At 40.6% G+C, this 15,910-nt stretch overlaps 1 protein-coding gene across 1 annotated transcript; it reads left to right on the forward strand.

Moving 5' to 3' along the window:
- The first annotated feature begins 425 nt into the window (after window positions 1-425).
- Window positions 426-1,660, forward strand: LOC128125130 (eukaryotic translation initiation factor 5A-1). Its single transcript, XM_052762170.1, has one exon. It carries the CDS (start codon window positions 560-562, stop codon window positions 1,022-1,024), a length of 465 nt encoding a protein of 154 aa, XP_052618130.1. The 5' UTR covers window positions 426-559; the 3' UTR covers window positions 1,025-1,660.
- Window positions 1,661-15,910: the final 14,250 nt, after the last annotated feature.

The following is a 15,910-nucleotide window of genomic DNA, read 5'->3' on the forward strand; positions in this document are numbered from 1 at the left end:
TGGGGGGCACTTTGACCATTAAGAGTTAATAATACACTGCTTGGGGCATAGCAATGTGCCAGGGCTGGGTTGAAGATTTTTGTTTTGGTCTAGTGTCCTTGTAGCCACAAAAGCTACCAGCCTGGTAACAGGCTATCATATGCCTCTAGATTCTTAAAAATTTGGTTATGAGGTCAATGAATAACAATGGTAACTCTGTTTATTAATGATGTCAAAACTTGAGGGAAAATGATTTGAAATGATAACTCTGTTCTGTCATAGTTTATTAATAATGACTAAAAGGGGTGGAGACCGGGGAGCGTCCACGCGCTTGCGCAGTGCGGGGGTGGAAGGTGGAGGAGCGACCTAGCAAGCTTGCGCGGCTGTCATAGGGCTGCTTGGTTGGTCAGTGGGGAGTCGGCGCCTGCGTACTAAGACCCGTGTGCAGCAGCAGCGGCGGCGGCGCTAGAGGCGGCGGCGGCGGCAGCAGCAGCGGGTTCGGAGGCAGCGGTTGGGCTCGCGGCGAGCGGACGGGGTCGAGTCAGTGCGTTCGCGCGAGTTGGAATCGAAGCCTCTTAAAATGGCAGATGATTTGGACTTCGAGACTGGAGATGCAGGGGCCTCAGCCACCTTCCCAATGCAGTGCTCAGCATTACGTAAGAATGGTTTTGTGGTGCTCAAAGGCCGGCCATGTAAGATCGTCGAGATGTCTACTTCGAAGACTGGCAAGCATGGCCATGCCAAGGTCCACCTGGTTGGTATTGACATTTTTACTGGGAAGAAATATGAAGATATCTGCCCGTCAACTCATAATATGGATGTCCCCAACATTAAAAGGAATGATTTCCAGCTGATTGGCATCCAGGATGGGTACCTATCCCTGCTCCAGGACAGTGGGGAGGTACGAGAGGACCTTCGTCTGCCTGAGGGAGACCTTGGCAAGGAGATTGAGCAGAAGTATGACTGTGGAGAAGAGATCCTGATCACGGTGCTGTCTGCCATGACAGAGGAGGCAGCTGTTGCAATCAAGGCCATGGCAAAATAACTGGCTCTCAAGGTGGCGGTGGTGGCAGCAGCGATCCTTGAGCCTACAGAGGCCCCTCCCCCAGCTGGGTTCCACTCTGGCTGGGCCCTTGGCTGGACTCCTATACAATTTATTAGACGTTTTATTTTGGTTTTCCTCACCCCTTCAAACTGTCGGGGAGACCCTGCCCTTCACCTAGCTCCCTTGGCCAGGAATGAGGGAGCCATGGCCTTGGTGAAGCTACTACCTGCCTCTTCCCTCACAGCCCTGGTGGGGGAAAGGGAATTGGGTATTGCTTGTGGTTTAGGTCCCCCACCTCTCCTTTTTTTCTTTTTAATTCAATTTGGAATCAGAAAGCTGTGGATTCTGGCAAATGGTCTTGTGCCCTTTATCCCACTTTCCCTTGTCTGGTCCCCTGTTCTCCATAGTCCTTCACCCCCCAAGCACCACTTGTACAGACTGGGGACCAGCCCCCTTCCCTGCCTGTGTCTCTTCCCCAAGCCCCTTTAGCGGTGGTGAGAAGGGCAGGGGGGAAGCAGACACGATCCCTCCTCAGGCATCTGGGAGGGCCTTGCCCCCATGGGCTTCACCCTTTCCTGCGGCTCTCTCCCTGACACATTTGTTAAAAATCAAACCTGAATAAAACTACAAGTTTAATATGAAAAAAAAAATAATGACTAAAAGATGAGCAAGAGGAAGTGAAAGACATGTCCAAAACCAAAAATGATCTATATTTTGGAACAACATGAATCTATCCCTGCTTACTAATTCTGTATAAATAAAGAAGCACTCTGGCTGCTAGTCAGTCAGGCTGCAAGATTCTCACCACCATGGCCTGGTTCACCTCCATCCCCTGCCAACTCCTTACATCTTCTGCTGGGACCTGTCTACTGCAAGGCATGACTCCCAGCAGGCTTAGAGGCCCAAGTTACTAAATAAAATTCCCCAAATCATGTGTAGCCTACCTCCATATGAGTTGTCAGTCTAGAAGAACCCAGGGTCCCCCCAAACATTATAGGTTCTGTCCATTCCTCTTAGCTACCCACCAGAACTAGATGATATTGCTGAAGACACCATACATCTTAGTTGTAAGGTATAAAGAAAACAAATAGAACAGAACTGGAAACTTCCTCCTTGTTATCTAGCTTTCATGGTGCTAGAAGTTGCTCTGGAAGCTGTTGAGGTAAAAAGATATCAACTGTTTTACCAAGTGCAAACTTCACCATCAAACTGTTAGACAAGATATGCCTACTTGAGCAATACTGGCACAACTGTTATGTAGGCAACCAATTGCTCCAATTGGATTTAAATGTCTATATTTATACCCATAGGCAAAGGTTACTCTTAGTCTTAATGGGAAAATCCTCTCTTTGCAGTGAACAGTGGTGAATGCTAAGGCATGATCACTCCAAGTTATGGTTGAGTGGGATGGTTTTACTGTAGATATGAGGGAGAGTACAGCCAGAGGCATCTGGAAGAGTCCACAAGAAAGAGAGAAAGTAGTCAATTGAAAATGGCCAATAGGCTAGTCAGGGCCATGAGAGAAGAGAGAGTGGGGAGAGCAAGAGAGGAAGACAGAGTACAGGCACAGAAAACCAAGGCAGAGACAGAGCACAGCCAAAAATCATAGGGTTATAAGGATATGAGAAATCAAGGGTGGGAGAGCCCATGAGCTGGAGAAGTTTAGGTTAGGGGGCAGGTAAGAAGAGCCAGAGGCCTGTGACACTGAAGGAGTGAGTCTGTAGCCTTTAGTATGCTAATAGGCAACACAAATAGACATTTATCCCAAGGTGCTTTTGGACATGACAAATGCAAAGACACAGGGTGTCTTTGGGTGATGAGAATAAGTGAGAGTTGAGGGCTCAGCCTAAGCAAGATATATAGACCACCCCATCCAAGACTTGGACAATATCAAGGAAGAGAGAGAGAACAAATATAAGAGTTAAAAATATGGAAATGGGCTATGACATGAAAAGTCATCTTCTAGGCATGACACAGTTATTACTACTTTGAACTCACAATAATTGGGGTTACTTGCACATGGCTTACACAAAATGGGCCTTGTCATCAATTGGTTATGAATGAAAGAGGGACTTATGTAGACTTATCTCTGACTGTTGAAATATTGCTGCTGAAACATTCTGTCTGAGTAGGTGGAAGTCATCTTTGGTGTTGTGGCTACTGGTTAGATTATCAAGCTCCAATGATAGTTACAAACACATAGTCAGTCACACAGATACCATTGGTTAAATTCAACTGGTCACAAAACAAAACAAAATGGCATGAATATAGGGAAAAGATTTGGTAGGGTGGAGGCCAAATGACAGGGTTGGAATTGAGAGTAATCAGAATGCATTTTATATATGTGTGAAAATGTCAGAAAACAAACAGTAAAAAACTGGGGAAAAGTTAAAAGCTAAAGATAGATGTTTGGTTAATAGTAATTCATGTATCCAATGAACTATAATGCAGCCACTAAAGGATACAGAAACTGCTCAAAATACTATATGCCATCACATTTTAGGACATAGTTTTCTAGTGAGCCTATGTGGGGTTGTGTAACTGAATGTTGGGGAAGGTTGAAAAAATTGGCAACAGTAAGTGGTCTCTGAATAAGAATAACTAAATATTCATTCAAAACCAAATGTGCAATGAATCCAAGGTGTTTCTGACAACAATCAATCAAGTTTCAGATTCACTGCAGCCTTAGTTCTATACATTACAACCTGTGTACTTTGCATTGTGCATGCTATCTACACTGACTACACAGTGCCAACTTCCTGAAACATCCCAGTGCAGACTTGAGGCTTTCCTATGTCAGAAACCACAGTGCTTTCACTATCCAAAGATTCCTGTTCTTTTAGAGAAACAATGATTCCATTATTAAAAGCAAAAGCTTTCAATATAGTCATGTCTCAACACCTGAATATCAAATTATTAATAGTACATTTTTGTTTTATAGTGTTAGAACATTTGATTCTACACCTTTGTTGACTTCATTTTCATAAAAATATGAAATGACATTTTCATTGAGATTTGGACAGAATTTCCAACAACCTCTGAAATGGTCTGAAATACACTTCTACTATTTTGTCCTATTTCATTACTACTTAGTCAAAGGCCACTTATTGTTGTCAATTTTTTTCAACCCTCAACATTCAGTTATATGATGCCAAATAGAGCCATGAACCACAGTTTACAAAACCATGTCCTGCAATATGATGATGGCATGTGATACTTTGAGTTCTTTCTACATCTTTTAGTGACTACATTATAGTTAATTGGATACATGAATTACTATTAACCAAATACTTCTACAAAGTGGCATCTTTCACATTGATGACTATAAAATCAAAATAACCCACAGTTCAGAAAAACATCAAAGATGCTCCATGTCCTACAGTATGAAATCCTCAGACAAGATTTAACCAACTATGTAAAACTGAACAAGCTCATTTCTCTCAGTAGTAGTAGAAGAAGTTTGCTTGTCTTTATGAATGATAAAATTTTATGTATTCCAAAGCTTATTATAAAGTATATAATGATTATCAGTAAATGCTTGCATGTTGACTTTATAACTTAAATATTTGCATAAAATTTTCTCAGGGGTTGTGGGTGTAGAAATTTTAAGAAGTCCTATTATATAAGATAAAATACAAAATCATGTACAGAATGTAGTTTTGATTAAGTTAAAACTATGTTCTAAAACTAGAAAAGAAAGACAAAGTTATTCACATAAAAATATACAAAACTATTAGATCTCACGAATGTGTTTGCAAAATTGAATAGCCTTTTCTTTATCAGGTCTTTTTCTAATATCTCTTTTGGTGTACAGTACTCCTGGCTACACAATCTACCAGGAAAACAGTAACTTTCTCCAAGAACTTCCCTCTAGCAACGACAATGATAGTGCTCATCACAGGACTCTGTTCTCATGCTTTCAGGGGTTGGAGAGGTGCCTGATGACTACATGGAAGGATAATAGAGACCCAAAGATATTTAGAAGGACTTCCAGCTTGTTCCATGAGAAAATGAAGAAAAAAATATTCGTGGTATCATTAACTCAAAAATTGTTTGAGGTTTGTGAAAACAAATGCTGAAGCTTACAAGTGACAGAAGACACTGAAAATAAGGATTTGATAGCTTTTGAAAGTGTGTATGTAATATAAGCCAAAAGAAAGGACAAACAGTAAAGAAAGAATGACTGCACAGGATGGATCGGGGGTGCTGATGTTGATGCCTTATTGCACTTTGGGCAGAACTCCTCTGCTGCAGCTGACAAGGCCTGAGTGTGTGTTTTACCATCTCAGCAAAAGATGAGGAGCCACAGCTTCTGCATTTTAGATAAATCCCCATTGTGTTTGTCCAGGAGATGGGGGAGCACAACTGTTTTCCTTAAAGCCAAGTATTAATAATATTTTGGAATAGAAATTTCATTGTATGATTATGGAAATACATATTTTATTAATACAAAAATGTCATATATGTCCCCTAAAACTGAAAGTTGGTTTATGTAGCACTTGGATAATGGTATACTGTAATATTCCTTGGCATCAGATTCTTAGGGTAAAACATAGGAAAAGAAAAACAGCTAAAAAGACCATGATGATTATACTTAGTTTAAAAGCATTATTTTGCTGTTTGGAAAACTAAAGTTGAGACAAAAAATGCTTAACACAAACACAAAGACATAGATTGAACTGTGCCTAGAAACTGATACTACAAAACAGAACTAAACTCTTTTTTTTGAGATTATATATTTTATTTATTTTTATTTTATAATATGACATTACAGAACATTATAATTTCTTATATTACTCAGTTTATCCAAATAGTTAAAGCTTGGTCAAGTTAGCAGAGACAAAGGGGCTAGATGTATGTCTTTAAATCAGTTATTGTAAATCTGAGTAGATTTTAGGAATTTACAAACCTTATTCATCAAATATGTTTTATTTATTAAACACATGTTATTTTTTATTTAAAATTTTCAGAAAAAAATCATCATCTAAAAGTCTATCTTAATTCACAATATCATGAGGACCTGTGATTGTCACCTTAGTCTACCTAGGAGATAAACAGATGTGATTTCAAGTTACATATAGGCATGCAACAGCAGATCCGAACTAAACTCTTTAATAGAAAAAATAGGAACTACAGTTTAGACACATTTCCCCACTCAGGTTGGTGTTTTGGTTTTGTTTTCTTCTAAAAGTGTCTGAGTCAAGACTTCTGTATGTTTTATAAAGAATATTTTGGATGAAGATTGACTTTCATGTGTAAAGAAAGAATAGACAAAAATAAGAATTAGTAATTATGGAACTAAAAGAGAATGTTTCAGTGGCAATACAGTTACAAAACAAGTATATGTATTTATTTATTGGGCTGGTATTAAGCACTATGTGCTCAAGAAAAGTATCTTGGACAGGACTTCCCTTCTGGAGCACAGGTGAGTGCCCTAGCTGGGCCCAGACCCCATCCCTGGGCACCAGCCACTCCGGGGAAGACCTGCCCAATTTGGCTCCAGGTTCTGGCCACTGGGCAGGATCCCTTCTAGCCCCACCGGGAAGGATCTCCTTCTCCAAGACCCCCAGCAGACCCTGCAATCTCCACACCCTGCCCCTACGCCCATCTGCCCAAGCCCCCAGCCTCTTCTTGAGACTTAGAGGCTGGCCCCCAGCTCCCATCTTGCCCCAGACTTCCCTTCTGGAGCACAGGTGAGTGCCCTAGTTGGGCCTGGACCCCATCCCTGGGCACCAGCCACTCTGGGGAAGGCCTGCCCAACTTGGCCCCAGGTTCTGGACACCAGGCAGGTTCCCTTCTAGCCCCACCGGGAAGGATCCCCTTCTCCAAGACCCCCGGCAGACCCTGCAATCTCCACACCCTGCCCCCACGCCCATCTGCCCGAGCCCCCAGCCTCTTCCTGAGACTTAGAGGCCGGCCCCCAGCTCCCATCTCGCCCTGGACTTCCCTTCTGGAGCACACACACACACACACACACACACACACACACACACACACACACACAGAGAGAGAGAGAGAGAGAGAGAGAGAGAGAGAGAGAGAGAAGAGTTCCCATCCTGCTCTGGACTTCCCTTCTGGACAATAGCTCCCATCCTGCCCCGGACTTCCCTTCTGGACAAGAACTCCCATCCTGCCCCGGACTTCCAATTTGGACAAGAGAGCTCCCATCTGGACAAGAGAGAGAGACTTCCTGAATCTGTCAGCTCTGTCTGAACCAAGTGTGCGGATAAGGCCAAGAACGAACCACAAGGAGATGGGCAGACGTCAAGGCAGAAACACTTACAGCAAAATGAATAGCAATACAGCATCACCAGGACCTAGCTCTCCTCCAACACCTAGACCTGAACATCAGAAATTGGAAGAAGCAGAAGAAAACAGCCTTATGAATGACATCATGAAGAAGCTAGAGGCTTGTGTAGAGGAAAAGACAAAACAATGGGAAGAACACTGTAAACAACTAAAGGAAAGGGCAAACAAATTAGAAGAAATCAATAAAGTCCTGGAAGAAAGCAATAAAGTACTGAAAGAAAATCAAGAAAAATCAATGAAACAAATGAAGGAAACAGTCCAAGACCTGAAAAGGGAAATAGAAAAAATGAAGTGGACACAAACACAGGGAATGCTGGAAATAGAAAATCTGAGTAAACGTTTGGGAACTTCAGATGCAAGTATAATCAACAGAATGCAAGAGATGGAAGAGAGGATCTCTGGCGTTGAAGATACAGTAGAAGAAATAGATTCATCAGTCAAAGAAAATACTAAAGCCAACAAAGTCATGAACCAAAATGTCCAAGAAATTTGGGACACCATGAAAAGACCAAACCTACGAATAATAGGGGTAGAAGAAGGAGAATACCAACTCAAGGGCACAGAAAATATATTCAACAATAGCATAGAAGAAAACTTTCCCAACTTAAAGAAGGAAATGCCTATGAAGATACAAGAAGCCTATAGAACACCAAACAGACTAGACCCCCAAAAAAAGTCCCCTTGCCACATAATAATTAGACAACTAAATGTACAGAATAAAGAAAGAATATTAAGAGCAGCAAAGGAAAAAGGCAAAGTGACGTATAAAGGCAAACAAATCAGAATAACATCCGATTTCGCAATGGAGACTTTAAAAGCCAGAAGGACCTGGACAGATGTAATGCAGACACTAAGAGACCATGGATGCCAGGCTAGACTAATATACCCAGCAAAACTTTCAATCATCATAGATTGAGTGAACAAGACATTCCATGACAAAGCCAGATTTAAACAATACTTATCCACAAACCCAGCCCTACAGAAAGCACTAGAAGGAAAATTCCAACCTAAGGAAGTCAGATACACCCTCGAAAACACAGGCAATAGATAAAGCCACAGCAGTAAACCCCAATGAAGAGAAGTACACACACATCACCACCAAAAAATAACAGGAATGAACAATCACTGGTCATTAATATCCCTCAATATCAATGGACTTAATTCACCTATAAAAAGACATAGGCTTACAGAATGGATACGAAAGCAGGACCCATCTTTCTGCTGCATACAAGAAACACATCTCAAATTCAAAGATAGACACTACCTAAAAATAAAAGGCTGGGAAAAGACTTTCCAATCAAATGGTCTTAAGAAACAAGCGGGTGTAGCCATCCTGATATCCAGCAAAATAGACTTCAAACTAAAATCAATCAAAAGAGATCAAGAAGGGCATTACATTCTCATCACAGGAAAGATCCACCAAGATGAAGTCTCAATTCTGAACATTTATGCCCCAAACACCAAGGGCACCCACATATGTAAAAGAAACATTACTAAAGCTTAAATCACATATAAAACCCCACACATTAATAGTGGGAGACCTCAACACCCCACTTTCACCACTGGACAGATCTCCCAAATCAAAACTTAACAGAGAAATAAAGGACTTAACTGATGTCATGACTCAAATGGACTTAATCGATATCTACAGAACATTCCATCCTAACAAAAAAGAATATACCTTCTTCTCAGTACCCCCATGGAACCTTCTCTAAAATCGACCATATACTTGGCCACAAAACAAATCTCAACAGATACAAAACCATTGGAATAACCTCCTGTGTTCTATCAGACCACCATGGTCTAAAGTTGGATTTCAACAACAACAAAAACTACAGAAAACCTACAATCTCATGGAAACTGAATAATACCCAACTGAATCACCAATGGGTTAAGGAAGAAATAAAGAAAGAAATTAAAGACTTCCTAGAGATCAACGAAAATGAAGACACCACATATCCAAACCTATGGGACACTATGAAAGCAGTACTAAGAGGGAAATTCATAGCACTAAATGCCCACATAAATAAGTTGGAGAAATCTCACACTAGTGACTTAACAGCACACCTGAAAGCTCTAGAACAAGAAGAAGCAAAGTTTCCCAGGAAAAACAGATGCCAGGAAATTATCAAAGTGAGAGCTGAAATCAATAAAATAGAAACAAAGAGAACAATACAAAAAATTAATGAAACAAAGAGTTGGTTCTTTGAGAAAATCAACAAGATAGACAAGCCCTTATCCAAACTAACCAAAAGACACAGAGAGAGCATCCAAATCAACAAAATCAGAAATGAAAAGGGGGACATAACAACAGACATTGAGGAAATCCAGAGAATCATCAGGTCATACTTCAAAAACCTCTATTCCACAAAACTGGAAAACCTAAAAGAAATGGATAACTTTCTGGATAGGTACCACATACCTAAGTTAAATCAAGACCAGATAAACTATTTAAATAGTCCAATAACCCCTAAGGAAATAGAAACAGTCATTAAAAGTCTCCCAGCCAAAAAAAGCCCAGGACCAGATGGTTTCAGCGCAGAATTCTACCAGATCTTCAAAGAAGAGTTAATACCAATACTCTCTAAATTGTTCCACACAATAGAAACAGAAGAAACATTACCAAACTCCTTCTATGAGGCTACAATTACCCTGATTCCTAAACCAAACAAGGATACAACAAAGAAAGAGAACTACAGACCGATCTGCCTCATGAACATCGATGCAAAAATACTCAATAAAATACTGGCAAACAGACTCCAAGAACACATCAAAACAATTACCCACCATGATCAAGTAGGCTTCATTCCAGGGATGCAAGGGTGGTTCAACATATGAAAGTCCGTCAATGTAATACACCATATAAACAAACTCAAAGAAAAAAACCACACGATCATCTCACTAGATGCAGAAAAGGCATTTGACAAAATCCAACACCCCTTCATAATAAAGGTCTTGGAGCGATCTGGAATACAGGGAACATACCTAAACATAATAAAGGCAATTTACAGCAAGCCAACAGCCAACATCAAATTAAATGGAGAGAAACTCAAAGCAATTCCACTAAAATCAGGAACGAGGCAAGGCTGTCCGCTCTCCCCATACTTATTCAATATAGTACTTGAAGTTCTAACCAGAGCAATAAGACAACATAAGGAGATTAAGGGGATACAAATTGGAAAGGAAGAAGTCAAGCTTTCTCTATTTGCAGATGACATGATAATATACTTGAATGACCCCAAAGATTCAACCAAGGAACTGATATAGCTTATAAACACCTTCAGCAACATAGCAGGATACAAGTTCAACTCAAAAAAATCAGTAGCCCTCCTATATACAATGGACAAAGAAGCAGAGAAGGAAATCAGAGATACATCACCCTTTACTATAGCCACAAATGACATAAAATACCTTGGGGTAACACTAACCAAGCAAGTGAAGGACCTATATGACAAGAACTTTAAGTCCCTGAAAAAAGAAATTTGAGAAGATGTCAGAAAATGGAAAGATCTCCCATGCTCATGGATAGGCAGGACTAACATAGTAAAAATGGCAATCTTACCAAAAGCAATCTACAGATTCAGTGCAATCCCCATCAAAATACCAACACAATTCTTCACAGACCTGGAAAGAATAATACTCAACTTCATATGGAAAAACAAAAAACTCAGGATAGCCAAAAGAATCCTGTACAATAACACAATCTCTGGAGGCATCACGATCCCTGACTTCAAGCTCTACTATAGAGCTACAGTAATAAAAACAGCTTGGTACTGGCATAAAAACTGACATGTGGACCAATGGAATCGAATTGAAGACCCTGACATTAATCCACACACCTATGAACATACAATTTTTGACAAAGAAGCCAAAAGTGCACAATAAAAAAAAGACAGCATCTTCAACAAATGGTGCTGACATAACTGGATATCAACATGTAGAAGGCTGCAAATAGATCCATATCTATCACCATGCACAAAACTTAAGTCCAAGTGGATCAAGGACCTCAACATAAATCCAGCTACTCTGAATCTGCTAGAAGAGAAAGTAGGAAGTAGTCTTGAACGCATTGGCATAGGAGACCACTTCCTAAATAGAACACCAGTAGCACAGACACTGAGAGAAACAATCAATCAATGGGACCTCTTGAAACTGAGAAGCTTTTGTAGAGCAAAGGATACGGTCAACAAGGCAAAGCGACAGCCTACAGAATGGGAAAAGATCTTCACCAACCCCACATCTGACAGAGGACTGATATTCAGAATATATAAGGAACTCAAGAAATTAGACATCAAAATGCCCAACAGTTCAATTAAGAAATGGGCTATAGAGCTAAACAGAGAATTCTCAACAGAGGAAACTCAAATGGCTGAAAGACATTTAAGGAATTGCTCAACATCCCTAATCATCAGGGAAATGCAAATCAAAACAACTCTGAGATACCACCTTATGCCTGTCAGAATGGCTAAGATCAAAAACACTGAAGACACCTTATGCTGGAGAGGATGTGGAGCTAGGGGAACTCTCCTCCACTGCTGGTGGGAATGCAATCTTGTACAACCACTTTGGAAATCAATATGGCACTTTCTTAGAAAATTGGGAATCCATCTCCCCCAAGATCCAGCTATACCACTAATGGGCATATATCCAAGGAATGCTCAACCACACCACAAGAGCACTTGTTCAGCTATGCTCATATCAGCATTGTTTGTAATAGCCAGAACATGGAAACAACCTAGATGCCCTTCAACTTAAGAATGGATAAACAAAATGTGGTACATATACACAATGGAATACTACTCAGCAGATAAAAACAATGACATCATGAGGTTTGCAGACAAATGGATGGATCTAGAAAAAATCATCCTGAGTGAGGTAACCCAGACTCAGAAAGACAAACATGGTATGTACTCACTCGTAGCAGGATACTAGATGTGGAACAAGGATGACTGGACTGCTACTCACATCACTAGGGAGGCTACCTGGAAAACAGGACCCCAAGAAAGACACAGGGATCGCCCAATGACAGAGAAATGGAAGAGATCTACATGAATAGCCTGGACATGAGTGGGGGTAGTGAAAGGCGAGGGTCGAGGGAAAGAGAGCTTGGGGGAGCGGGAGATCCCAGCTGGATCAAAAACAGAGAGGGAGAACAAGGAATAGGAGACCATGGTAAATGAAGACCACATGAGAATAGGAAGAAGCAAAGTGCTAGAGAGGCCCACAGAAATCCACAAAGATACCCCCACAACAGACTGCTGGCAATGATTGAGATACAGCCAGAACTGACCTACTCTGGTGATGGGATGGCCAAATACCCTAATTGTCGTGCTAGAAACCCCATCCAACTACTAAGGGATCTGGATGCAGAGATCCACTGCTAGGCCCTGAGTGGATCTCTGGGAGTCCAATTAGCGAGAATGAGGAGGGTTTATATGAGCGAGAATTGTTGAGACCAAGTTTGGATAAAGCACAGGGACAAATAGCCAAACAAATGGAAACACATGAACTATGAACCCATGGCTGAGGGGTCACCAACTGGATCAGGCCCTCTGAATGGATGAGACAGTTGATTGGCTTGATCTGTTTGGGAGGCATCCAGGCAGTGGAACCGGGTCCTGTGCTCATTGCATGAGTTGGCTGTTTGAAACCTGGGGCCTATGCAGGATCGCTTGGCTCGGCCTGGGAGGAGGGGACTGGACCTACCTGGACTGAGTCTACCAGGTTGATCTCAGTCCTACCAGGTTGATCTCAGTCCGCAGGGAAGGCTTTGCCCTGGAGGAGGTGGGAATGGGGGGTGGGCTGGGGGGAAGGTGAGGAGGGTGGGAGGGGGAAGAACAAGGGAATCTGTGGCTGATATGTAGAACTGAATTGTATTGCAAAATAAAAATAAAAAAATTAAATAAACAATAAAAAAAAGTATCTTGGACACCGTCAGATTCCTGTGAGCATAAGCATGACAATTAACCTATGCAGATTTTCAAGTGCTTTGTTTTCCACTAATATATTCAACAATATTCCCTTAACATGGCATCTGTAGTCCTGGAGTTATATAAGATAAATTCCAATAGTACTATAAAAATTTTATAGCAATGGACTTAATTCATTATGTATGAAATTACTCCTAGCACATCAAACCTGGTTTCATGGATAGTGTTGAATAGGATATAAAGAAATATTTTAGGCAATTTACATTACAGGTGCATGGGAGATAAAACAAACTTTGGGAAATGATGGAAGAATCATCAGTTTGTGCAGCAGTTTTCTTAGATGCTTTTTACTTTGGGGAAATAATAATTCACAGAAGGCTGAGGGTCACTTTTGGCAAGATGTTTTTGCAAGTTTGGAGCTTAGCTGTGCAGCACTATAACACCTTCATTAAGGAGTCTTGAAGCATTTGTCCTCTTAATGGTGGGAGGAGATAACCTTTGACTCAGCCCTAGACTATTAGAGAGGTAAATACAGCCTAAATGTCCATCATATTAGATTGACGAGACTTGTCACAGCACCACAGTTAAAGTCTATTCACTAATTACAATTGACACTAAAATATTTATGTTCTAAAAATTGTAAATTGGCACCTAGGTTATGTAAGCAAATCATGATATCATCAAATTTTTAAATTATCTTTCTACCATCAATCTATTGTACAGTTGTTATCCTATTTATAGTCCCAGAACTTCTGGAAAAGTGGGCAGATGTATTTAGTGCTGATAGTTTTCATAAAGAGCTGGCTGAGCTCAGGGGAAATCATTCAAGAAGCTCACTAACACCAGAAAAATCAATCCTCTGATTGGCCTGCCTACCCTGTTGTTATAGAAACTGGGGTGGAGGAAAACCACAGCAATGTATGAAGGAAACTGCCAAGTGTCCCATGACTTCAGAGAGTTCTTTTGGGGGTGTACTGTGGTCCCAGTCACAAGGGAATATTAATGGCTATTGTACAATGACTTGTAGGATTTAAGTGTTACAGTTCTTAAGTTCTTCCAAGTAAAGTATACTCTTAAGCATTGAAGGGAGATGGTGAGTAGTACTAATTGCCAACTTGACAGAACTTATAATCACCAAGGAGGTGAACTTCAGGGGAAACACACTAGGGACTATTTAGATTAAGGCTAATCTCTGAGATCACCTGTGAGGGATTATCTTGATTGTGTTAATTGACATTGGAAGACCTATCTTATTTCTAGGTAGGATAATCCCTGGGCAGGGGATCCGGGATTGTACAGAATTGAAAAAGCAAACTAAATACTAACAAGAATGGATTTGTCTCTCTCTCTGCTTACAGGCTGTGGATATGATGTGAGCAGATGCTTCAACCCCCTGCTCCCTCAACTTCCCCATCATGACCGATTTTGCATTGAAAGGAATAAACCCTTTGTGTGTTAGCTTGCTTTTTATCAGGGTATTTTATCTCAACAGTAAATATAAAGGCCAACAAGGCAGAAGGGAGTTGTAATAAGCATTATGGTTGAAAATTGTGCATAGATGGTGAGGGAGTTGTATATGATTCTAATATATTTCATTGCAATAAATATGCCCTTCAGAAATGCACATATTCTCCCTTTCTCTATGAACATTTTAGCATTACTTTCGTAGTTCATTGTTCCTGAATTCATGCTGACTATGGAATACCTACAATGGAAATTTATTTGGCACCTTATTAGGGAGAGTTATATACCACTGTATTTAATTGCTTTACCTAAAGATGGGGTTGTCTTGCATCCACTGGAAGAAATTAAAAGAAATTGCAAACAAACAGATTAATTTGCCTTATGAAGTAAAATTTTCCATTCCTCTTAACTGCACTGTAATCACTTCTTCTTTTTATGAATAATTTAAATAAAATTCATGACTGCTTACTTTTATTAACCTTTGTTGCTGATTTTCTTTGGAGAATAATTTCATACCTCAAGAAGCACAATAACATTTGAATTAAAAAGTATGTGTTTCAATAAAGAAGATGTTTGATCTTAGTTCTAGCCCAGTTAGCTGCTACATTCCTCCCCTACCCCGAGTCAAACTATTTTCATTGAATTCAGAGCAATAGAGTCTAACGTCCACTGTCATTATTTCCTGTCACATCTGACCCACCATGGTGATTGTTACCAACCAGTCAGCTGAATTCCTTTGCTCTATTTACTAGGAATTGTGGGTAAGCAAGGACAAGTACTTCCTTCCATCGTTAGCAGTCTCAGGCCATTGCATGCCTGAGCTCTAGGGTGTGCTTTGGCAGGTCTATAGTCTTAGAGATCCAAGCCTTGGGAACAAGAGGACTACTGTTCCAGGCTTTAGAAGCTAGGGACTTCATGGCTTCTAAGCTTTTGAGTTGGATGCTTATGACTTTGGAACTGGTCAGCTATTCATGCTTTCTTTCATTTATTGAAAATAGATTTTTTTCATACTATTGTAATGGCTTCCAGAAGAAGTGAGCTTCAACAGAAGGCAGCAGCAGGCAACAGCCAGTAGAGTTACAGTTTTCATATAGGATTCAGGTACTGGCATCTTTGGCACCACAGATGAGGGTCTCATGGCTAACTGTAGACACAAAGTGGGTGTTGCAAGTATGTCGTACAA

This window comes from Peromyscus californicus, unplaced genomic scaffold, assembly GCF_007827085.1.
Source record: "Peromyscus californicus insignis strain IS unplaced genomic scaffold, ASM782708v3 Scaffold_4__1_contigs__length_199733344, whole genome shotgun sequence".
Taxonomy (NCBI): Eukaryota; Metazoa; Chordata; class Mammalia; order Rodentia; family Cricetidae; genus Peromyscus; species Peromyscus californicus.

Coding starts and splice junctions, on each gene's coding strand:
- LOC128125130 (XM_052762170.1), top strand. CDS start 560: ATGGCAGATGATTTGGACTTCGAGACTGGAGATGCAGGGGCCTCAGCC.